Source organism: Myotis daubentonii, chromosome 9 (assembly GCF_963259705.1).
Source record: "Myotis daubentonii chromosome 9, mMyoDau2.1, whole genome shotgun sequence".
NCBI classification, from domain to species: Eukaryota; Metazoa; Chordata; class Mammalia; order Chiroptera; family Vespertilionidae; genus Myotis; species Myotis daubentonii.
In genome coordinates, this window is record NC_081848.1 from 12,525,604 (window position 1) to 12,551,345 (window position 25,742).

The 25,742-nt window shown below is 40.7% G+C and overlaps 1 protein-coding gene across 7 annotated transcripts; it reads right to left on the reverse strand.

Moving 5' to 3' along the window:
- Positions 1-614: 614 nt before the first annotated feature.
- MSANTD4 (Myb/SANT DNA binding domain containing 4 with coiled-coils) lies at positions 615-10,769 on the reverse strand. Of its 7 annotated transcripts, none has more exons than XM_059707941.1 (4): positions 10,688-10,748; positions 9,621-9,706; positions 4,404-5,002; positions 615-4,053 (listed from the first exon to the last, which is right to left on the reverse strand). In XM_059707941.1, the coding sequence occupies exons 3-4, from the start codon at positions 4,863-4,865 to the stop codon at positions 3,478-3,480; spliced, it is 1,038 nt and encodes a 345-aa protein (XP_059563924.1). In that variant the 5' UTR covers positions 4,866-5,002; positions 9,621-9,706; positions 10,688-10,748; the 3' UTR covers positions 615-3,477. The 7 variants fall into 7 exon arrangements, with proteins under 7 accessions (XP_059563924.1, XP_059563926.1, XP_059563928.1 ...); XM_059707943.1 differs by having other exon boundaries at positions 10,646-10,727; XM_059707945.1 differs by lacking the exon at positions 10,688-10,748 and adding an exon at positions 10,345-10,639.
- Between the last annotated feature and the right edge of the window lie 14,973 nt (positions 10,770-25,742).

Here is a 25,742-nt window from a genome sequence, read left to right on the forward strand (position 1 = left end):
AACAAGTTATCTTAAAGACCATAGACATGGATTGACGGGAGAGGGGAAGAGCAATTTCTATGTCTCTGCCTTAACTCTCCCTGCCTTCCTAGATCTGACCAGTGTTTTGGTTTCATTCACATACGCTTGTGAATCTTTGTTCTCAGTGATGAACTTTGTTAAGTCTCATAATAGGAGTAGCCTGACGGATGAAAGTAGTAGCTCGTGCATATCTCTGAAGGTCACGAAATATAAACCTGATGTAAAATCTCTGTCATCAGTGATGCAGCAGCAAAAGTCCCACTGATATTAAACAGAGTCATAAAGTTTTCTGTCAGACTATCAGTGTACATGTATACATTAAAAAATAAATGTATTTTTCATCATCATATACTGTGTTTTTGTTGCTCGAATGAATTTTATTATTTCTTCAAGGTTCTTCACATACACGTACACCTTAAGCGATATCAAGTAGGCGTAACATATTCTCAAAAAATTAGGGTTGGCACGCAGAAGAATTTTGAGTCAGAGATTTTGCTGGTTTTGGCAAGCACTCACAAAAAGGTTGCAAACCCCTAGTCTAGGAGCAGTGTTCAGACAAGTGGGGAATGAGACATAAGCTGAGCAGACTGATGTTGACTTTAACATTTTTATTCAAGTTCCCTATGGAGACTTTGGAAGACATACCAATACCAATTTCATATGATAAAATATTCCTATTCAGCAAAATTCATTTTCGTATTTTTAAATTATGGTAGAGAATGGCAGAAATGGTCACGTCCCTGGATCTGAAAAAGCTTTGCTCTGCCGATTGCCACACGAGGATAAGGTCAAGGAAAGCAACATGATCAAAGAAAAATGAATGGAATATTTGGAGAGCAGCTTCACAAACATTTAATCATGTTGGTACGAGAAAATCTTAAAGTACGCAAAGAACATTTGAGGACTTTCTACAGAAGGGAATGGGAGACTCATTTTAGGTAGAACACATTTGCAATATCACTAAGTTGCTCTCAAGTTTTAAACTGCATTTTCATATACTAACGCTATTATTCCACACATGGTGAGAGTCGAGCATGGCAGATGTTTGATGTAATAGAGACTAGAACAATGAGGCTCAGGGACAACTACTGTCCACATCACCCGGCAGGTAAAGTGGAGCTGGGACTGGACCCCCGATCTTTCCAGTGCTCTGCTCCTCTTCCACTTCATGCCGTTTATTCTCAGGACATGGTAAAAGCAGTATTTTGGGGAAATCTATTCTGGAAGTGTCATACAGGGGGGATTAGGAAGGAAGGAGCTGAGACAGGAGGCTGCTGCAAAACAGGTTGCAAATGCCACAGGTGAGGTTGGAAGAGGTTGATCAGAAGCATCAGAAGACAAGACAGGACTTGATCAACCACCTGGGTAGAATGAGGAAAGCAAAAAAAAACTATAAAGCAGAGAGAGAGACAAAGCAGGTATCATTAAGCCCATTTTATAGAGGAGGAAATCAAATCACAGACAAGTTAAATGACTTTCACACGTAGTATGTGGCAAAGCTACAACACATAACTACACCTCCAAACTTTCACTACAACTTCTCCATAGAGCTCTTACACTAAAATCTTGGGTCAGGATTAATGTCATTTTTCAGATATTTAATTAATTAAACTGATGAGGCACTGTTTCTTATAAAAGGAGGCATAAGATGACTTAGCTGAAGGGTTGTTCTGAGGATTAATAAAATAATGTATGCAAAGCAGGAAGCATAGTGCCTAACACAAATGTTAGGTCCCCTGCCTCCATTCACCGTGATAAGGTTCTCTTCTAAGCTGGATAACCTCTACCCTCACAGCCTCACATGAAATGATAAGCTTCCAGAGAGTTAGTATAGGCAAATTTTATTTCTAGAGTAGAAGCATTTATTTCAGTTATAGAAAAATAACACTATGTCAAGTCAAGGTAACTAAGCAGAAGTCTATTTTTCCTTGTGTACCCATACTCCGATATCACATATGGTTTCAAGACATTCTTAAATTAACAAGGAATAAACGTAGAATCAAGACAATATCTGTCAACAAAAGGGATATATATATTAAAGCTACACAACAGCCCTGGAAATCAGAAAATACAAAGTGATCTCGTGCAGTGATTCTCAACTTTGGTGTGTATTAGAATCACCTGGCTTGTGGAAAAAGGACTTCAGGGGGCTGAAAGCAAATCACCAGGTTCAGCAAAAGCCCTTGGTCTCAGAATATCAGACCTAAGGGACTGAAGATATAAACTTTGTTCCTCAGGAAGGAGCAAAGACAAAACACACTACAATATATGAAATCAGCCCTTCATTCAGTGTGTGACTTCTCTGAGCCTCAATTAAGGAATATTAGGTACTACCCTCAAGAACTGTTCTACAGTTTAGGTCAGACAGTGCTTCCCTAATTCATAACACACAGCTACTATTATCATTATTTCATCATCATCATCCTGATTCAGAGGACATTCTCTCCCACCCCTACACCCAAATAACTATTATTTATTTTAAAAATCAAATAACCACTCACTGAGTTCAAGCTCATGGACTACTGGTGCCGTTTTTTCATTGGCATCATTTTCACTAGCTTCAACCATTCACTTACTTTAAGACTTCAGTACATGGTTGAAATGACAATTTTACATTGGAAATGGATTCAAAGAAGAAAGGGAACTAAAGCTTAAAAAGTGTGTGTTGCTTCTAAAGCACCAATAGTTAGATGAATGAACTGTTTTTCAAAGTAACTCATTTTGGACAATCACTGATGTTCCCTGTATTGTTTCTGAATCGGGTTATTTATAGATGGAAACATGGAAATAAAATATCTATAATTTTCATCACTTCCTAAATGCTATATACTACACAGTTATGTTTCATAGTTACTAGTAAAGTTTGTTGGCCATTTAAGTAACTACCCACACAAATATCTGAGGTTTAATATTTTGAAACTATAAAACAAGCCACAGAGGTGCAGTCAGACTGGGATAGGGCTTCTCCCCTCAGTAACACTGACATTTCTGTTGGACAATTCTTTCTGTGGTGGGTTATCGAGCGCACTGCCAGACGTAGGCATCCCTGGCCTCTACCCACGACATGCCAACAGCAACGCCCCACGTCCCAGTCTGACAACCAAAAATTGCCAAACATCCACTGGGGGCAAAAATCATCCCCAGCTGGGAATCACTGAGCTAGAATTTTACGCAGACATGACTGTAAACTGAGTGCACAGATTCTACACACTATGTACTGTCACTACTTTACAGAGTACAGCGCAATAGCTCCTGCTAGGCTGTCTATGCTAGGGCACATAATTTTTATATAATACACTACTAAGCATACAGTTACCCACATACAACTATCTTTTTCCTATTGAAACACTGACATTAAACGGGGAAAAACAGCTAATCCTGCGACCATTTTCGTATCACCTGATACAGAGAAAAACCTACGGTTTACAAACACTTGCTAGTGGAGACCTAGAGAAATCACTGCAGGTGTCCTTCCTTCTGAATTCGGAGTCTCTCTTTCTCTACTTGTAAGCGCTCCTTTTCAATCTGCAGCTTCTCCGATTCAAATTTCAAAAACTGCAGCCTATCTTTTTCCAGTTGCAAGCGTTCTCTCTCGAGTTTTAACTTCTCTGTTTCTATGTCCTGTGGTTGAAGTAGGGGCTTTTCTCCTTGACCGAGTTCGTTTTCCAAAGACGGTTTCTCGGCGTTGACGATCTGTAACCTGAGCTTCTCTCTCTCGATCTGCAGCCTCTCCTTCGCCAGCTGCAGCCGCTCGTGCTCCATGTCTAGGTGCCGCAGCCGCTCTTTCTCGATCTGCAGGCGCTCCTTTTCGACCTGCAGTCTTTCGGCCTCGATATCCAGCCGTCGCTTTTCCAACTCCAGCTTCTGTTTCTCTATGTTTACAAGCAAATGGGGCTCATCATAGGCAGATCTAGATGGTGTTGAGTTAAGAGTAAAAAACTCATCGATGTGAGGGAAGTCTGGAAGTTCATTTTCCCTCCGGGAATCTGGTATGACCGATGACAGTATTTCCTCCTCCTCCTCGATCTCAAACTAAAAGAAAAAAGCAATTTTCAGTATTATTTCTATCTCATGACTGTTATTTGTCCAAATATTTCTTAAAATCTTTTTGTCCTGTTTGAGGACATAAAACCATTTACTTTGCATTTTGAATAATTTTGCAATGAGTTAGCTGATGTCACTAACATAATTGAGAGAAGTATATTTAGGGGAGAAGAAAGAGATTAATGATATAAAGAAAAGAAAATGGAATGAGTTTATATTCTATTTTGAAGTTAGCTTGAAAATCTGAGAGCTTCTGAACTGCTCCTGGACTATAATGAACTCACACATCAGAGCTGAAGAAATTAAATGAATAGAAGGGCTCACAGGCTAATACTTACCTCAGGACTCTGGGGATCTCTTTCTTCCTCTTCCACTTTGACCTCAGTTAAGGATCCACCTGCATCCCTGAAATCTGCCACATTCTGCCAATCAAAATTTGCTTCGTTTCGGAATCCAATCTTTTCATCTATCTCTTCAGTAAGAGAGTCATCTAAATCAGACGAAGGAAGGGGAAACCCAGAACCAACCAGCTTAATGTTCGCTTTCATCCTCTTTCTCTTCATAAGTGCGCGCCAGTCGAGGTACCTCCTTTTCACTTCGGTCCCTGTCCTCTGTTCTCCTTCTCCCACGGCATTCACACACTGTGCGATCTCCTCCCAAGCCATGCGCTTCATCACGTTAATTGTTGTGTTGAGTTGCTTGGAAAAAATGACTTCTTTCCTTTTTGTAATTTCTTTCAAAAGAGTCTGAGTTTCTTGAACACTAAAGTTGCTTTTCCTTTTCCTTTTCAACTGCTTCATATTTCTAACTTAAATGAAGTGTTTAATGTAAGAGAAGATAGGATTAGAATTTTAGGAATGCTACAAAGTACAAAAATCAAGGTACTTCGTTTAAATCAGTTTCTGTTCCATAGCAGCGAAGGCAGGCTGGATAATTCCTAGAGAAAATAAGTAAAATCAGTCAACCTGTAACTTCTGCAATGTACCTCAACCCACTCAGCTATATACATTTTTTAAAAATCCTCTTAATATGGCTCAAAACTGCCTACGTTTACTTCTGCCCTGCCAGTACCATCTTCTCACCTGGGCTTCTGTAATGATTCCTAACTAATGGGTAATATTCACTCCTGATCTACTTCCTACTTCTCCAGCTCCTTCTCCCCATTCCGTCCTCTCAAGTCCAACTACACGGGCCTTCTTTTAGTCACCCTTTCTCGCGCAGCTCTTTCCCTGCCCAGGGCATGTGTGCACACTGTTCGCCCTGCCTAGGAAATGGACCGCTCTCTTCTTGGCCTACTAGTTCCTCCTCATGCTGCAGCTCCTGGACTAGACCTCTGCTCCTCAGTGAAACTTTCCCTGGCAAGTCAAATCGCTCTAACAGAAGCTATGACTACACACCTTCCTTCCTGTCTCCGCTAAATGTCACATTTGTGTTAACATGCAGCCAAGTCTCTCCCCATTTCACCACAAGTTTCATGAGGGTGGCAGGGTTCTGCTCACCATCACCTTCCCTGAGTCTCAGAGTTTCTGGCACACGGCAGACACAGCATAAATGATTTGTTAATGAATGAATGAGCCAATTTGTCAAAATGACCACTAGTCTGAGATATCAAAAAAAAAAAATTCACTCTGTAGAATAATTTTAGAGGAACACTAAAAGGCTGGCTAAAAAAATCCATAAAATTCAGAAACAACTATAGACAATGTAATTTAATCAGAGAAATGACAACTACTTATATTTTACTATTTCTCAAATGAAAACTCATTTTTAGGTTTTACTTCAAATTCACTCATTGGTTACTGTGACAGAGCTGACTTTTCCTTCCTCACAAAGAGTTTGGGATGAGAATGCTAAGGCCCTTCCAGCTCTATCGTCATGTGATCATATGCATTTCCTACCAACATGAAAAAAAACCCACACCAAATATCCACTCAGTTAATCCCACCACAGCATGGAATGTGCAATACCAGCATTTCTATTTATGAACTAAAATTCAGAAGTTACATAATTTGTTCACTACACAAAGACAGTTACATATAATTATATCCTGATTCCCTTAGGTTACATCTCCTTCCACTTTATTAGCAGCAGCTTGTGATCCCTAAATCTTAGAAATCATTGCTAAGTTTTGAGATTCAACTATTTTAGTAGATTTTCTAAAAGAGCAGCTTCTAATATATGTGAAAGGTTCTGATAAAGTTCTGTGTATAGGCAGAAAAACACTTCAAAGCTTCAACCAGGTAGGTTTCACTCTACCATGGTTTCTTCTCTCAAATATTTTAGTACCGGCCAATTTAAAATTCTTATTAATGTAAAAAATATTTCTCTAGTATTGGCAATTCAAATAATATCTCCTACTGAAGCAAAACATAACAACTGAGTAAGGCTAACTAAAGTTAATTGAAAAGTGCACACATATATTTTATCATTGTTTGAGTCTTTTCTGTTTAGGACTTAAAAGTGAATGCAAATTCCTTATGTCTAAACTCAAATAAAAAGGTATCTTTTATTACAATTTTACTGAACTTTTACACAATGTTTCCTTTTCAAGTTCCCAGTAATCTTCGTTTAACTGACTCTATGTATGTAATAACATCACCAAAAAGATGCCATTCACTATTTTTTGTTTCCAATTATTCATGTGACATAATTATATAAACTGCCACTTGCTGCTGAAATGGAGGAGAGAGAACTAAAATTTCAAAAGAGCAGAAAGTGAACTCTCAAAAAATCATTGTCAATTTCACACTCCTATAAAAAGGGCAAAGCATTCAAAAACAAAAAAGATTGCAAGCAAATCAATTCTAATGTAGACTTCCAGCCCAGCCAGTGTGGCTCACTGGTTGAGCATCCACCTATGAACCAGGAGGTCACTGTTTGATTTCCAGTCAGGGCACATGCCTGGGTTGCGGGCTCCAGCCCCAGGAGGGGGCATGCAGGAGGCAGCCAATCAATGTTTCTCTCTCTCATTGATGCTTCTATCTTTCTATACTTCTTCCTTCCTTGCTCTTTAAAAATCAATTTAGCCTGGTTGGCATGGTTCAGTGGTTGAGCATTGACCTATGAACCAGATGGTCACGGGTTTGATTCCCAGTCAGAGCACATGCCTGGGTTGCAGGCTTAATCCCACCCCCGCAAGGGGCATGCAGGAGGCAGCCAATCAATGGTTCTCTCTTATCATTGATATTTCTCTCTCTCTTCCCTCCCTTCCTTTCTGAAATCAATAAAAATATATATATTTTTAAAAATCAATTTAAAAAACATTTTTAAAAAAGAAACAAGTAAAAATTATTGTTATTTAACCTAATATAGCAAAATACTATCATTTAAATAATCAATATAAAAAGTAATGCAGATATTTTACTTTTTCATTGTTTTCAAAATCCAATGGGTATTTTACAGTAAAATTTGGACTAACCACACATAGATTTATGTGGCTACTGGCTATTGTATTAAACAGCACAGTTCCAGTGTCATGATCCCTGCCTCAGGACTATCATAAATCATCCCTTTAGCCCATCCTCCCAACTCTCAGGGCCTCTGCTCTATTGTCTGGCCAATGACTACTTATCCTCGGCCCTTGGCTTAAATGTCTGTTCAAGATGCCTTCACTTTCATCCCCTCTAACGTCTTTGCTACATGCTTCCACTATCAAGTTGTATTATAATCATTTATTTTATATTAGAAGCAATAAGGGATCACAGAAGACTATAGTACTCCAGCTATTAATTTATAATCTTATAAAACATTGTACATAAAAAATTTACATGAAAAATTATAATGAAGACTACAAACTGGAAGTTGTGATGTGAATACAGACTACCTAGGCTTGTATGTTAATTCTACCATTTACTAGCTCTGTGTTCTTAAGCAAATTACTTAACCTTTTAAACTTATTTCCTCATCTATAAATAGGAAAAAGAGTGAATTAATAGGCATGATGTTTTGATGATTAAAAGAGATAATCCAGCTAAGAATCTTACAATGCCTACGATATAGTAAGCCCTCAACAAATACCATCTATTAGCCATTTCCGAGTACAGTGTCTGGATACAGTAAGCAAATGTTTCATTACTGGATGAATGCGAATATATAAAAAGTGCAACAAGAGAAGTACTAACAAAATACACTGGGTGTTCAGAAAAAGTAGACATGTTTGGTGGGATCAAGGATGTGAGAAGAAATCAGCATTTGATTTGGATCTTATAAAACAAAAAGACTCATCAGAGACAGAGAAACTAGGTTGGGGCCGAATGTCAACAAACCTGTAATGCAGGCTTACTAAGACCTTTCACTCTGCTAGAAAACTTACTACAAGAGACAAATATATCTATGAAAGTTCATGTATATTTTTGAAATTCAAGCAGGTTACCTTCTATATGGAGGCAATGTTACTGTACTAATATATAAACTGTAATACATAAAATATAATAAATATATAATAATAATAAACAATGATTACAGTTGTCAAGAGAATCCTAATTTATGCAGAGATGCATCCTCAGATTTCGCTGCTCTTAGGCTCTGAGATCAATTTAGTAATCGGACTCTGGTAAACTTATCAGCGCCTGGCAGAAATCAGAGTCCTCTTAAAACTATGCCGCAGTCAACATGTTTTTACAATTTGGCAGCACTGTTACTTGCATGTCCTATCTTTTCCCAACGATTTGTAGCTCCAAGCCTCTATCTTACAAAAGCGGTATCCCCTTTGTCCCTAACTGTTCTACGTTAAACGGACGGACTATTTCACTGACCAAATGCACTTTACCACACATATTTAACTTTACTGAAATTGACATCAGTATCTTGGCTTTCTCGTCAGTCATGGCTTAGCTGTATAAAATCCTCTGGTATCTTCTGATTAACGGTGGAAAGCACCTGAAATTTAAATTTGGTAGCTATGCTTGCAGGGATAGAAACTAACCTTTATTTCCATCTCTGTGGTTTGTTTGCTTTCCTATCCTCTCCTTCACATTTTGGTATTCATATAACAGAGCTTGAGTTTTCTCTCATCCATCATCCAACTCTTTTTTAAAAAAATATTTAATATATTTTACTGATTTTTTACAGAGAAGAAGGAAGAAACATCGATGAGAGAGAAACATCCATCAGCTGCCTCCTGCACAACCCCTACTGGGGATGCACCCGCCACCAAGGTACATGCCCTTGACCGGAATCGAACCCGGGGCCCTTCAGTCCGCAGGCCGACGCTCTGTCCACTGAGCCAAACAAGTCAGGGCATCATCATCCAATTCTTTACTCAAAAATATTTGTTGAGCTCCTACTATGTGCCAGGCACATATTCTTGGTCCTGGGTATATAACGCCTCATAAAATGTGAGAAGATGCCGCTTTGGATGTCAAACGCTATCCCTTTTAAATCCCCTTTTAAATCGGTGGCCTTCCCTATCTTTACAGAAGGGAAATCGGTAATGGCACCCTCTAAAAACTGATACATCTTCCGTGCTCGGTCCCAGGGAACAGCCATTTTCCTGAATCCAATCTCACAATCGTCCTTTACTGGTTGGAAGCAGGTAGAATAAGTGGTTCGCTTACGTAATCCTTTTGAAGACGATGTGCCGCCCATGGCACAGTAGAACTGGGCAGTTCTTCTCAAGGACTAACACTTGAGAAGGAAGTTCCTACATACTGCATAACAAGACAGAATTAAAAGATCTGAGGAAAACCAGGCAGTAAATTCTGGGTCCAAAAAAAACAAATAAAACTGGGGGGGTGGGCAAATTCATTAGGCTATTCAAGAAAAAAAAGCATCACAAAATCTACAAGCTTCCCCCACCTGCCCCGCCACCCCGCCCACCACGCAGGACAGCGGTTTTCAGTCAGTGCGCCGGGGTACACCGACGTGCAGCAGGAATTTTTAAAGCATGAAATACCTGCCCAGCCAAGGGCACCCACCTCTTTTCCTTTACATTGTCCATTTTTAAACTAGGACAGCCAATTCAATAGTAGACACCAAAATTATATCCTTTTTTTTTTTTGTCAAATCGGCAAAAAATACATATATTTTTTGGTGTGCCCCAGAATTTTGGTAAATAGTTTACGTGTGCCATGAGGTGCAAAGGGCTGAAAATCGCTGTTATTCACTACCCTGCTAAATAAAACGCCCTCCTCGAAAACTTGCAGTGGGGAAATAACTGAAGTTTCCTTAAGGTCGCCAGATGCCCGGTTAACAAAGTTCCCCTCCTCCCTCCCGCCCGGCGACAACCCCGGGAAGATGCAGCACTGGACCCCCAGGAGGCCTCGGAGCCGGGAGTCGCACCTGCCTGGGTCACAGCGCTGCGGCTGCACCCGTGGGAGACGGGGCACCCAGGGAAGACAGCCTCGCTCCCCACACTCAGTTAGCGCCCCGACCCGCTGCCCGTAAACTTCTGCAGCCTCGCTGGTTCCAGCAGCAGCCCGGGCCCGCCCCGCCCTCCGGGTCCGGCTGCAGCCACGACCGGTGCTTCTCCCCGGCGTCGTAGTCCCGCTACGCCGCAGAGCCCGGGCAGAGCCGGCCGCGGGGCAACCCAGCCGCCTGCCGCTGACCCCGCGGGCGCCTTCCCCGCTGCGAGGGGACCAACCGTCTGCGGAGCTGCCGCCGCCCCCGGGTCGGAGCCACACACCTGCGACCCCGAGGCACCTCCGCCCCGCCGCTTCTCAGGGGGCTAGGAAAAAAGATGCTTCATTGATTCCCCGCCCCCCTGCTTCGCCCGCCCCCTTACCACCATCCATTGGCTGGCGCGGCTGCCACTCGTTGGGTGCGGCTCGTCCATTGGCCCGGAGGGTCCTGCCTTTCTGGCTGACGGCCCGCCCCGGGTCTGGCCTCACAATGGGAGACGGGTCCCAAACCGGTTCCGGGTTAGTGCCCTGGAATCCCTCCCCCGTGACTCGCGGCCTCCCGCCCTGCGCTCAGGCGTTGGCGCGCAGCTCTGTCAGTCAAGTGCGCTCTAGGACAGGATTGGGCCTCAGCGATCAGCCGGCCGCGCGGTTCCGCCTGGCTGGGTCGCTCGCCGCTCCCTCTCCAAACTCGGCTTTCGTCCTTGACCCTCAGCTTTTAAAAGGGCGAAGAGCAAGTAGGACCCTTGCGCGGCCTCCGCGGGCGCCTAGCCCGGCATCACCTTCTCCTCAAACTACTGCAGCCTAGTCTGGCCTCAGCCACGTCTCTGGGGTTTCCCTTGCCAAGGTCGCCAGTGGTTTCCTTAGGGCCAAATCTAGGCATCACTCCTCGGTCCTTATTTTTATTTGACTTGACGCCTCAAAACACATTTGACTTGTTGACTGTTTCTTCATGGTTTTCCACAATACGTGCTTCTCCCTCCGGGTTTTTTCCCTCTAGGTCCTCTTTTCTTTTTGTTTAATATTTTTAAAATGCTTTTATTCAGGGTTTTTGGAGAGCAGAGGGGTGGGATGCATTGATCCTTTGCCTCCTGCACGCCACCTGCCGGGGATGGAGATGGGCATGTGCCCCGATCAGGAATGGAAGGAGTGCCCTTTCACTGCACAGGGCGATGCCCAACCAACTGAGCAACACTGGCCAGGGCAGAGTATATTCTGTATTTTTTTTTTTAATTCTTTTAAAAAATTTTTTTAAAAAATGTATTTTATTGATTTTTTACAGAGAGGAAGGGAGAGGGATAGAGAGTTAGAAGGGAGAGGGATAGAGAGTTAGAAACATGGATGAGAGAGAAACATCGATCAGCTGCCTCCGCCCCCTACTGGGGATGTGCCGGGAACCAAGGTACATGCCCTTGACTGGAATCCAACCCCGGACCCTTGAGTCCGCAGGCTGACGCTCTATCCACTGAGCCAACCCAGCCCCCCCGCCCCCCCCCCCCCCGCAGGCCTTCAGCACCCTATTGTCTGTGTCCATGGGTTATGCATATATGCATATAAGGTCTTTGGTTGATTGCCTCCCACCCACCCACTCTCCCCGCCCCCCCCTTCTCCAAGATTCCTCACTCTGTTCCATGCTCCCATGTCTCTGGTTCCACTCCGTTCATCAGTTCATTTTGTTACTTAGATTCCACATATGAGTGAGATCATGTGATACTGATCTTTCTCTGACTGACCTATTCACTTAGCACAATACTCTCCAGGTCCCTCCATGCTGTCTCAAAGGGTAAGAGATCCTTCTTGTTTACTGCTGCACAGTCTTCCATGGTATAAATGTACCACGGCTTTTTTATCCGCTTGTCTACTGATGGGCACCTGGGCTGTTTCCAGGTTAGGTGCTCTTCTCTACCCCCCTTTGCAGCTGCCTCTCTTTCATTGCCATTCCTGGTTTTACTGATGGATCTGTTATCCCACCCTATCGAGCTCCCCGATTACATCCGTAGCCTTCTTCCTGGCCTCAGTATCCCGCCAGCTCTCCTGTAGTCCATTCTGCACATGGTGACCCAGACGGGCTGCTCCAAGTGTTTTTATATAATCTCAGGTTTTCTCTTTGCCCAGCATCCCCTCTCCACCCTCTTCCTTCTTCTTTACCCCAATTCCTTTGCCTCTTTCAGTGCCTAGATGGTCAGTTACTTTGGGACTTAGTTGGCACTGCGTTGTTTCCACGTGGAAAGACTTCTCGGGGCCTCTTCCCTGCTACCCCGGGATTCCTGGTAGAGGTCACTTTGTGAAGGAAGTCTTCCATTTTCCACTCACCCTACCTCCACTTCCAAGTTGTCCCTCTAATGTAGGTTTGCCAAATGAAAGAAAAGCTCGGCTACGTTTGAAGTTCAGGTTAATAATAATTTTTATTATAAGTATACTTAGCATCCTGTATTTTTATTTGCTCAATCTGGCCACCCGACAGTGGCATGCTCCCATCACAACCCGTACCTCCCCTCTCACAGTTTTATCACAGGTTACATGCGGTTGGGTCTTTCTTGTTCACTGTTGTAATTTCTTTGCTTGCCATCTTGCCTAGAATATAATAGATCCTCAAAAGAGATTTGGTAAATAAATAATGGAATATCCCGGATGAATGATGAATCTTTGGTGGATATTCCTGGAGGAACTGTCTTCCATAAAATAAGAAACACAAAATATGCTCTTTGAAATGTAATGATCAGTTTACTCTTTCAGATTTTTACATATATTTTGTGAATGAAGCATGTCTTTACTTTTGCCTAAGTAGAAAAAGAAAACTTTTGTTGAGAACATGTATTTCATAATTTTTGTTTTCGGTATGGTGGATGGTTGTGAGGTGAATGCCGTCAGATTGAAAAAGAACTATCTATCCCTATTATGACCAGTCACTTCCTGTCTCTGCAGAGTCTGTTCACCACTTGAATCTATTTATTTGCATCAATAACAGGGGAAAAAGCCTAGAATGAGTAAATATTCAGAACCTTCTGCTTTTATATCAGAACTCTTTAAGCTTTTTTCCAATTAACCTCAGTTTCCTTGCTGGTTGCAAGATCTTTTCCAGATATCCTCTTTATTTTTCTCAGCTGTATCTTGTCTGAGAGGATGTGGACCATCAAGAGAGATTGAAGGTAAACCAAAATGCCTAATATGAGTATCCCATTACCAAGCTGATAATGTGTTTATTGATTTGGTTTTTGTTAATATTAATCTCAGGCTAGAGGTTTGAACCACACTTCTTCTGGAACTGACCTGTCCAACAGCAGTTGCCTCTAGTCAGATCTAGTACAATCAAATACAGTAACTGAATTTTAATTGTATTTAATTTTAATTTAAAAAGCTGATAATCAATTTAGTGACCAGATCACTTTTAAGTATGTTAGGAAAACTTGAGTTATGTGAATCTACTTTGTCAACTAAATTTTTTGAAATACAAATACAGATCCAGTGTTTCTGGTCAAAAAAAAAAAAAAATAGCATCTGACTTGAGATATGTTGTAAGTGTAAAGCATATGCAGGATTTTGGAGATTTATTATAAAAATGTAAATGGATCATTGATAATTTTACAATGATTATAAGTTGAAATTACTGTATTTTCACATTTGGGCTAGGGAAAATATATTATTACTTTTACCTGTTTTTTTAATTTTTATTTTTTGAAATAGGCTAACAGGAAATTTAAATTTATTCATGTGGTTTGTGGTGTATTTCTTTTATACAGTTCCGTGATAGACTGTGCCTGGCCACAGCTTATTAAAAGTCTTAGAGTGAAAATATAAGTTAACTAAAATATTTCCATATCATTGCTTATTATTTAACCAAAGCAAAAGAACAAAGTCACTTTCCCCATCTTTTCTCCAAATTCAATTTAGTTAAAAATGAAACAACCAGTGAACACATTACAACATATTCCAGCAATTAAATTTAACAGTATTATGCTGTTTTTCAGTCTCTGTTTTTGCCTTTGCGCATGCTTTCCCCCCCTTCCTTTCACATGCCCTGCTTCTTCCTTGTCTTGTCTTTATTACACACTCTTATCTCCTTCAAGCCTGCTCTTCCCTAACAACCTTAGAACAGATTTTCCGTTTTTATGTGAATTTTATCCTTATACATATTCTATTGAGATATCATTCCGTATTGCCACTTCCTTTTACCTCTTTATCTCTAGCACCCAGCATATTACCTAGCACTTAGGCTGGCAAAAATACATTTGATGAATTGAACACTGACATGATAAAACTCACTCTGCTTTGTTCTCTGTGGTGTTCCACCAAATTGTTTGCAATTTTCATCATCAGGTAAATTATAATCTCTCTATATAAAAGGCTAATGTGCAAAGTGTCCCCTCGGGAGTTCAACCAGGAGACCAGGAATTTGATCGCTCGCTATGATGTGTGCTGACCACCAGGGGGTGGCGCAGCACGAAGGAAGGCCCCGTCTGGCAGCCATAAGGCCCCAATCGGCCCTGATCAGAGGCCAAGCCTAGGGACCCTACCGTGCATGAATTTCGTGCACTGGGCCTCTAGTGGTTAATAAAATGACGTTGAAAGCTTTTCACCAGCAAATTTTCTGTTTCTAAAAAATTTATAATGGAAAGCCAGTATGGTTCCTATAGACATTGTGTCAATTATTTTTCTTTATACTATTTTTTTTCATAACTGGGAGAAATAGGAAAGGTTAGAACGTGAGCTATTTAAAAATGGTAATCATTATAGCAAGAAGTAGCATTGGTAGATTTTAGTTTCAAAGGTCAGTCAGGCATCAAATCTTGGGAAGTCAAATGGTCCCAGCATTCCAACCAGCACCAACTGTGGTTGGGTTGCCATTTTTGTTTATGGTGAGAGATGTGGTTTCTATGGGATAGCCTATGAAATAGTATGGGCCAGTGGAGAATCAGTAACAGTACTTTTTCAAAAAAATCAGCCTATTCCTTATTTCAGTACCTATAGATGAAGTTGCCCATGGAAGAAATAGATCAATTGCAAATCTAGTCTTGCACTTTGGAAACTTGTGCTCTGGTAACTTTCTATATGAAGCTCATTTTTAAAAATCACTTTTGGTATAAATACATTTTTGTTTCTCTCTCCTGTTTGGTAGTCACAGAGGCCTCTTGTTGAATAACAATTTTAGCAGTTTTGTAGGAGGACCACCTGTTTCTTTGATTCCCCTGCAGAATTAGTTTTATTTATGCAAAATAGCCTATTTTATTTATTTATTTACTTTGTTAATTCTTACTGGAGGATATTTTTTTTCCATTGATTTTTAGGGAGAGTGGAATAGAGAACGATAGAGGAAACATCAATGTGAGAGAGAAACACATTGATTGGTTGCCTCCTGCATGAGCCCTGACCAGGGCGCAGGCTTAGGAGGAGCCTGCAACTGGGTATGTGCCCTTGACCAGAATTGAACCCAGGACCCTTTGGTCTGCAGGCCAATGCTCTATACACTGAGCCAAACCAGCTAGGACTAACCTATATTTTAAATCACCCATCCCCGATACAACTTGCACATTTCTTTATTTACTAGGGTCCCTAGCTGCTGCTAGCTGCCAGCTGGGTACTCCCTCCCTTCACCCAGCCACCTGCTGCTGACCGGGGCCTCCCTCCCTTCCGCGGCCGGCCTCACCCCCTGGTCAAACTCCCGGACAACTCCTGATAGAGGGGATAATTTGCATATTATGCTTTTATTATATAGGATTTATTTATTTCTGTTTTAAATTCTTTGTTGTTTAAGGTATTACATATGAATCCTTTTTCCCCATTGACCTCTCCCCACTTGTTCCCCCCACCCCACCCCCCACCAACTCCCACACTTGCCTTCACCCCTCCTACTGACTATGTCCATGGGTTATGCTTATATGCATGCATACAAGTCCTTTGGTTGATCTCTCCCCCTTTCCCCCCTCACTTCTCCCTTTCCCCCCACTTCCTCTCCCCCCGCCACTCCACCGCCTTCTCCCCCACTTCCCCACTCCCCCTGAGTTTGGATGGTTTGTTCAATGCTTCTATGTCTCTGGATCTATTTTAGTTCATCAGTTTATGTTGTTCATTATATTCCATAAATGAGTGAGATCCTGTGATATTTATCTTCCTCTGACTGGCTTATTTCACTTAGCATAATGCTCTCCAGGTCCATCCATGCTGTTGCAAATGGTAAGAGTTTCTTCTTTTTCATAGCAGTGTAGTATTCCATTGTGTAGATGTACCAGTTTTTTAATTCTCTCATCTGCTGGTGGACACTTAGGCTGTTTCCAAATCTTAGCTATTGTAAATTGTGCTGCTATAAACATGGGGTGTATATGTCCCTTCTGATTGGTGTTTTTGGTTTCTTGGGATATATTCCTAGAAGTGGGATCACTGGGTCAAATGGGAGCTCCATTTTTAATTTTTGAGGAAACTCCATACTGTTTTCCACAGTGGCTGCACCAGTCTGCATTCCCACCAGCAGTGCACGAGACTTCTTTTTTCTCCGCATCCTCACCAGTGCTTGTCGTATGTTGATTTGTTGCATATTTAGTGAAAATTGATCTATTCCTTTTTGCATCATGTATTAACAGGAAAACATATGCATAAATTTTATTTAGTAGTAAAAATTAATCATATTGTTTTCTCAATTTGAGAAATTACTGTGACTTTTTGTAGCCTCTTGGTTGTGTTTATGCATGTGCTTTCTTGAGTTTCTTTAATAAGAATTGTACAGAATTAGGAGCTTTTCATTTATTGGCCAGATCTCTTTCTTCAACTCATTTTATTTTATTTATGTTTTTAAAAAAATTTTTGGTTAATCCTCATCCAAGGATATTTTTTCCATTGAGTTTTAAGGAGAGTAGAAGGGAGGGGGAGAGATAGAGAAAAGCATCAGTGTCAGAGAGACATATCGATTGGTTACCTCCTGCACATGCCCTGACCAGGGCCCAGGATGGATCCTGCAACCAAGGTACATGCTCTTGGCCAAAATCAAACCCTAGACCCTTCAGTTCACAGGCTGATGCTCCAATCATTGAGCCAAGCCAGCTAGGGTTCTTCAACTTATTTTTAAAAAATAAATATTGAATACTATTCTGTGCCAAGTACTGATCTAAGGACTTCATGTACATTAACTCATTTTACTATTATAATGACCCTATGGGGGAAGTTACAAGTATTCCTCATAATTTTTATCAAGAAACTGAAGCAAAATGATAAGATTTTTTTCTCAAGTTTGCACAGGTAGTAAGTGGCAGAGCTGGAGTTTAAACCCAAATAGTCTACACTTAAACCCCACGATGTACTATCACTCAAAATGGATATGATTGCAACCTCGAAGGAGATTACTTCAACTGTGGCCAAAACATTTAAAAAGATTCTAGTGGAGCAAGAGAACAACAAAACTTCCTCCACAAAACACTGTCTTTTTCCTAACGTTTGTTGGACTGTATTGTAAGGTCCTCAAAGGCAGGAGTCATGTCATTTATCTTTTATCCCCAGCACCTAGCACAGTGGTTCTCAACCTTCCTAATGCCGTGACCCTTTAATACAGTTCCTCATATTGTGGTGACCCCCAACCATATTATTTTCATTGCTACTGTTATGAATCGTAATGTAAATATCTAATATACAGGATGTATTTTCATTGTTACAAATTGAACATAATTAAAGCATAGTGGTTAATCACAAAAACAATATGTAATTATATATGTGTTTTCTGATGGTCTTAGGCGACCCCTGTGAAAGGGTTGTTCGATCCCCAAAGGGGTCGCGACCCACAGGTTGAGAACCGCTGACCTAGCACAAACCTTGTTTATTCCCAAATAAACTTAGATTTTGTGTTGTGGGATTAACAGTCTATAAGAATAAAAGCATAATATGATAATTAGACCAGACATCCTTCCAGATGACCTTCCGAACGAAGCCGGGGCTGCGAGGGAAGCCTGGGTCCCAGGTGCTCGAGGGAGGCCGGTGACAACAGCTGGGAGAAGGAAAGCCCACTCTGCACGAATTTCAGGCGTCGGGCCTCTAGTGGTCAGATAATTCCTTTAACCAGTAGGCTTCGTCCGTGAACCTGTCATTGGTTAGCAGCTGATCGAAAGCTTTTCTGTACTAAACTCTCTATTGCTTTTATTTCACTTCACCAGTTTCCACAGAATAATTTAAGCACCACAGCCTGTTTTGTCCATAGGCAAAGCTCTCGATTTTTTTTTTTCTATTCAGATTGTTTGTGGGGAGTAATAGTGGCTGTGATCAAGATACATTAACAATAACACAAATGTAAATGAGATCCTGAGTTGGCCTAGAAAATGTGCCTTTGGTGACTTAACTTATTTACATTTTTTAGAGACAGGAGCTGTGATTCCTGGAAAGACTTTTTTGGTTGTTCAACTACAGAAGCAAGAGAAAAGGCAAAGAGGACATAGAAAAGTGGGGAAAATTGCATTTCACAAGATCTAAAAATAGGGAATACCTCAAGTTTTAACCTACAAACACTGTATTTATACCATTTAACACATCATACTATCTTACCTAATAATAAACAAACATGTATATTGACCATCCCTCTGCTACACTCACCAACCAATCAGGAGAGTATGCAAATTAACCCAACAAAGATGGCAGTTAATTTGCATACGTAGGCGCGAAGCGGCAGAGCAAAGACTGAAGGCTTCGGCCAGAGGAGCGGAGGCCTGGGTCCTGGGTGCCGGAGGATAACCGGTGCCGGCAGCCAGGGGAAGGGAAGGCCTATTGCATGAATCTCTTCGTGCAATGGGCCTCTAGTATATAAATGTGTACATAAGTCCAAATATGAAAAATACAGATTTAAATTATAGTTAAGATAATATGGGGGTACATGTTAATTACTCATTTTTTCAAAATAATTTCTAACTTCCTAGAAAGATAAAAGACTATTTTATTATTATACTTTGATTTATAATCTATATCCTTTCTCAGGATATTTAATCTCCATTTTACAAAATAGAAAGCAGGTCTGGAGTGGTATGTGACTTGTCTAGTCACTAATCAGTGGTCAGCCCGAGACCAGGTCCTGAGTCTGCTAGTTTCTGTTATGAGTTCTCTCCACCATACTGTGTTCTACTTCAAAGAGTCATGCTCTGCTACTTCAAATAGCATATTCTTCTATATCAAATCATCTGATTTCTTGAAAACTTCATGACTTGAGAAGCAAAAGATAAAAAACATAAAATAAAATAAAATAGACCCACATTGTGTCCTTTCCAAATTTGCCCCATTCCCAGAATTCCTACCTTGGAAATACTATAACAACCACTGTACTGGGTAAATGCTTACTAAGTACTAGACACTATTAAGGGCTTTGTATATATTATCTCTTTAAAGGCTTTACAGCTAGGGAAACTGAGGCCTGGAATTTAGGACATGTTACTACTTTATGAAAAAGGAAAACAAAGCTCATAAAAGTTAGGAGGCTGACTCCAGATCACACAACAAGGAAGTAAGTGGTGGAGCTAAGATATCTCTCTGATTCCAGCCCCATGCTTCACCTAACCATTATGAAGACTTTTTCTCTGAGCAATTAGTAATTTTCCTAAATTACTATAGAGTTGAATAAACTTTTGAAATCACTGGCAACTTATCTAGGTGTTGATAATTCCAAATAGGTTGATAATTTATAAAAAAAAAAAAAACTAAAAAAAAACCCAATAGCATAAGCTGTAGGTCACATAAAACATCCCTCTCAGAAATGTTGGCTCTGTCTCCATTCAGATCACTCTATCTACATTTTCATATTTTTTTAATTATTTTTATATTACCCCTAGTTCTGTTATATTATCACAAACTTAACTTTAATATCCTTTCTATACTGAATTCTTACGAAATGTCTTCCTATTCTTCTCCATTAACCAAAAATGTATAGCTGAAGTATATTTCTATTGTTACATATAATAATTTACTAATCATGTAATAATATTCATAGGTTGAAAAGTAGGTGAGAATACTTTCTTAAACACAAAAATTTCCTCAAAATCCCAAGTAACTTCTTTACTAACTTTTAGGCTCTTCATTGTCAATATTTGACCGTTTAATTCTCCTGAAAAGAAACAAAATTATTCTTCTTTATTCATTAATATTTGACATTAATCTCATCATGCCATAAATTAAAGCCATTTTTATAAACATTTAAAAGGTTAATTTTTAAAACAGAAGAATTGCTTTACTTTTGTTCTACTTTGAGTTTTTTCTTCTATATTTTTCTATTTTTTAAGCCTGTTTTCCAGTTTGATTAAAGTGCAGCACACTGTCTCTTATCTATGTCCTAGGTCTAGAAAACATTTCATACATATTGGGCATTAATAGTACTGGCCCTCCCTTTTTCTTGGGGACTTGAAAGGGGTTTTATTTTAATAGAATTTGGAAATGGTGTCAGAATCCAAGGATTCATTACTATAGCAACAGCAAATAGAAAGACTAAATGTCAAACACATTCACTGTTGCTATAGTGATAGTCAGTTGCTTTACCAGTTATGTTTACTGTTCCATTCTGGTCAGTTTTTAAATTATGCTTATCTACCGTATATGAATGTTCAAAAGGGGGAGGAAAGGTTTAAACTCATTTAAGAAAGAAAGAAGCCTTTCAAGAGATGGAAGCAATTTGTTTCACTGTCCATTATTTAATAAGAAACTCACAGAGTTCACAAAAAGGCTCTAAGGGAAAAAGAAAATCTCATTTCTTTTGGGGAAAAAAAAAGTATTCTTCCTATTTTCAGTCAGGGAAATTGAAGCATGAAGTGTAAGGCATGTCTGTATTGTCATTTCATGCTATTTCAAACCATTTTTTTCTGAGCTTCTGAAAACAGGGAATTCTGCTACTTTGAAATGGAAAACTTTTTAAGCTGTAGCACTTGAGGGCTCATGGCTGCCAAAGAACTGAGCCCTAGACAAAAATCATTAAAGCAGGCAATAATTGATTCTAGCTCCTTATCTTCCTTTTCCTTTCAGCAGCCTCCTCCCCTTGCTGATAAAACATTCTCATTGTTGTAACTCATCAAGCCCCGCCCCCTTCCCACAACTTAATGAGTTCCCTTGATTTGTACCTTTCTCATCCTCTTCCCTTAATTATTCCCACAAGACTAAAGCTAGGTAGGACAGGAGCCATGCTCACTTTCACATTGAAAATATAGTCCCTAGCACAATGCCTGGCTCATAGTATGACAAATAAATATTAATTGAATGAATGAGCTTCCATCAAATGATGTCGTTTTAGTCTTTCTAAGACTCTACTGGATTGCTCAACATCAAATTCTAAGAAATGTGCAAATGGCCTAGTTAGTAGGTCACTTTTCTCAAAATACAGTATGCTTTAGAAATGACTGGTATCTATAGGTTCATTTGGAAAGTGGTGGTTGGGAAATCAAGATGCAATTATTCGGTGGAAGCAATGTGCTAAATGGTAGTTTCTGAGTTTACCAGCAAAAATACATGTAATGCCAATTGTGCCTAAGCTATAAAAATAATAGTATCACTTCCATAATTTCTAGTCTCTTTCATAACATAATGGAAAACTTTTTAAGCTGTAGCAGTTGAGGGCTCATGGCTGCCAAAGAACTGAGCCCTAGACAAAATCATTAAAGCAGGCAATAATTGATTCTAGCTCCTTATCTTCCTTTTCCTTTCAGCAGCCTCCTCCCCTTCCTGATAAAACATTCTCATTGTCCTAACTCATTAAGGCCCTCCCCTTCCCACAACTTAATGAGTTCCCTCGATTTGTACCTTTCTCCAAAATTAACTTCCATTTCATTTTAGGATTTCAGTAGCTTATCTCCACCAGCCAATAATGGTAGTTCTGGCAACAGAAAACATTGTAAGGTACCAGTAATAGGCAGGATAATGTTTCCTGAAAGAGGTCCATATCCTAATTCCCAGAACATATTATTATGTTCATGTTACCTTACAAGGGAGAACAGACTTTCCACATGTGGTTAAGGATCTTAAGCTGGGGAAATTGTTCTGGATTATCTTGGTGGGCCCAATTTCATTTGAAAATAAAAGAGGGAGGAGGAGAGTGTCAAGATGATGCATGTGAGAAAACTTGACCACCATTGCTGGCTTTGAAGAAGGAGTAAGGGAACCATAAATCAAGGAATGTGCGTAGGCTCTAGAAGCTGGAAAGTTCAAGGAAATGAATGTTAACACTATGACTCCAGTTTTGGAATTTTGAACTCAAGAGCTATAGGAGAATAAATTTGTATTGTTTTAAGCCACCAGTTTTGTATTAATCGTTATAGCAGCTATAGGAAACTAATGCATCTTCTACATCTACATAAAGGACATGAGCTCTCAAAGAGCAATGGTTCTGATTTTGAGTTGGCCAATTTCCATGTTAAAACTCTTCCCTCAGCCACTATACTATCCTTACTTTCTAGTGAGCAAAAGAACTTCACTCATATCAAAAATGTACAAAATAACAATAAGAATGAGAAATAGCAATCATTAAAGACAAAAAAGCAAAAGTAAAATTTTTATAAGTATATTTATTTCCACAACCAGGTCAAGCTAACACAGATGACTTAATAATGACAATTTCCCCCCTAGAAAATGTTGGCGATTCTAATGACCTGCATATGCCTGTACACAAAAAGGAAGTTGGTAGTATTGCCAAGCATTATGTGAAGTCTCAGTGAACTCATGATGTACTAGTTATAGTTTATGAGCATCCAATCTTAGTAACCCTTAATAACTTACTAGGTAGGTTACTCAAAATCAGCCCATCTAGATCTATATAGATAGATATAGATATAGATATAGATATAGATATAGATATAGATATAGATATAGATAAAAGCCTAAGCGACCATTACGACTGGTTGACTGAATGACCAGTCGCTATGATGCACACTGACCACCAGGGGGCAGATGCTCAATGCAGGAGCTGAACCCTGGTGGTCAGTGCACTCCCACAGCCAACCTCCCGCAGCTGGCCATTCTCCTGTGGTCCCTCCCCACAGCCAGCCCAGATTGGCCCTGATCGCCCGCTAGGCTGAGGGACCCCACCAATGCATAAATTCGTGCACCAGGCCTCTAATATCCATATGAAAAAGTAAAGCCTTTGAAATGGACCCTTAAGAACAAAAAAAGTCTTGGTTTGGAACACCTCTAGGACAAAGTATGAGACAAAACTTTGAGAAACAGTGCATAATCACTCTCCCTGCAGGTTTTGTGTAATGAATTGGAGAGGAAATGCCCATTGTGTGCATAAAATGAGGAACTAAAAAGAGGGGTTGAAGGGAGGTGAAGTAACAGAATTTGAAATTTTGATTCCTGAGATATGATTCCATTCATTATATAGGTCATTATAAATTGATTCTTTTTCTTGGAACACTTTGTTTTGAACTTTTGTTTTTTATTCATCTATAGATATTTCAAAATGTATCTCTAGAAGATTTGAATACAATATTATAATAATTTACACAATTAAAAATCTAATTGGTACAATCTAATCTAGGAATTAGAGTTACCTGCCAGATAAAAATGTGGTTGTGATGCTGTATTTTAGAAAAATTCCATAGGAAACTAATAATAGATGTTCCAAATATTAAGATCGGAGCCACTGAATCACAGGAGTGGAAGGTTCTCTGCAGGTGATCTAGTTCAAGTAAGTGAATGTTTTAATCCCATCTCTTCAGCACCACTAGGAATTTTCTACCTAAATTTTCCCATTTCCTTTAATTTTCACAATAGTATTTCAAGCATCTTCACACCTTGGTTCTTTAGAATATTTCTAGTGTTCTCTTTTAAATGCAATATTCTAGATATGAAATGGGATCTCCCTATAGCAGAATAATCAGATCATAATTTTTCTTATTCTGTTAATGAATTCTAAGATTACATTAATCTGTTGTTCATCTCTTTTGATTGACACATTTCATTCAATAAAAATGTATTGAGGATCTGCTATGAGAACTCAAGAAACAAAAATTTTTTGCTCTGTATCACTGACATATAAATGTAAAGGTCCTAAATTTATTTTGAAATCTACTCAGCCAGGTTCTTGTCAGTTTCAGACCCTCTATAAGCCACTGCTTGTCCATGAGATGTCTGTTGCTGTTCTATTCTAAAAACATTTTTAAAGACTTTGTGGCTTACCATGTGTAAGGATGACCATTCTTTCACAATAAACATCTTCTTTTTCTTCTTTTTTTAAAAAATGTAATTGATTTCAGAGAAGAAGGGAGAGAGAGAGATAGAAACATCAATGATGAGAATCACTGATCAGCTGCCTCCTACACACCCTCCACTGGGGACCAAGCCTGCAACCCAGGCATGTGCTGTTGACTGGAATCAAACCCGAGAACTCTCAGTCCACAGGCTGACACTCTATCCACTGAGCCAAACCAGCTAGGGCAACACAATAAACATCTTTAAATGAAAATATTTTTATCCACTTTTTACACTTGTCATTTAACTCAGAATTATTAACTATTTTCTTCCCTTCCTAAAAAAATAAAAAATATATATATATACTAGAGGCCCAGTGCACAAAAATTTGTGCACTCGGCGGGGAGGGGGGTCCCTCAGCCCGGCCTGTGCCCTCTCGCAGTCTGGGACCCCTCGGGAGATAACGACCTGCTGGCTTAGGCCTGCTCCCGGGTGGCAGAGGGCAGGCCCAATCCCTAGGTGCAGCCCCTGGTCGGGCTCAGAGCAGGGCCGATTGGGGAGTTGGGGCGCCGCCCTGTCATGCAGAGAGCAGGGCAGATTGGGAGGTTGCGATGCCACCCTCAGTCACGCTCAGGGTAGGGCCGATTGGGGGGTTGGGGCACCGTCCCCTGTCACACTCAAGGCAGGGTCGATGGGGAGGTTGTGGTGTCACCCCCTGTCACGCACAGAGCAGGGCCAATCAGGGGGTTGGGGCACTGCCCCCTGTCACTCACAGAGCAGGGCCCATCAGGGCGGTTGGGGCTCTGTACCCTGTCACGCACAGAGCAGGGCCAATCAGGGGTGTTGGGGCTCTGTACCCTGTCACGCACAGAGCAGGGCCTATCAGGGGGTTGAGGAGCTCCTCCCTGTCACGCACAGAGTAGGGCCAATAGGGGAGTTGGGGCACCGCCCCCTGTCACACACAGAGCAGGGCGGATCAGGGGGTTGGGGCGCTGCCCCCTGTCATGCACAGAGCAGGGCCCATCAGGGGGGTTGGGGCTCCGTACCCTGTCACACACAGAGCCGGGCTGATCAGGGGGTTGAGGAGCTCCCCACTGTCACTCACAGAGCAGGGCCCATCGGGGGGGTTGGGGCACCACCCCCCGTCACACACAGAGCAGGGCGGATCAGGGGGTTGGGGTGCTGCACCCTGTCACACACAGAGCAGGGCCGATCAGG

Bases quoted from the DNA above. Each gene is read 5' to 3' on its own strand.
- MSANTD4 (XM_059707946.1), bottom strand. From the start codon at position 4,865: ATGAAGCAGTTGAAAAGGAAAAGGAAAAGCAACTTTAGTGTTCAAGAA. The intron at 4,054-4,403 runs GTAAGTATTAGC...TTTTTCTTTTAG, and splicing joins GAGATCCCCAGAGTCCTGAG to TTTGAGATCGAGGAGGAGGA.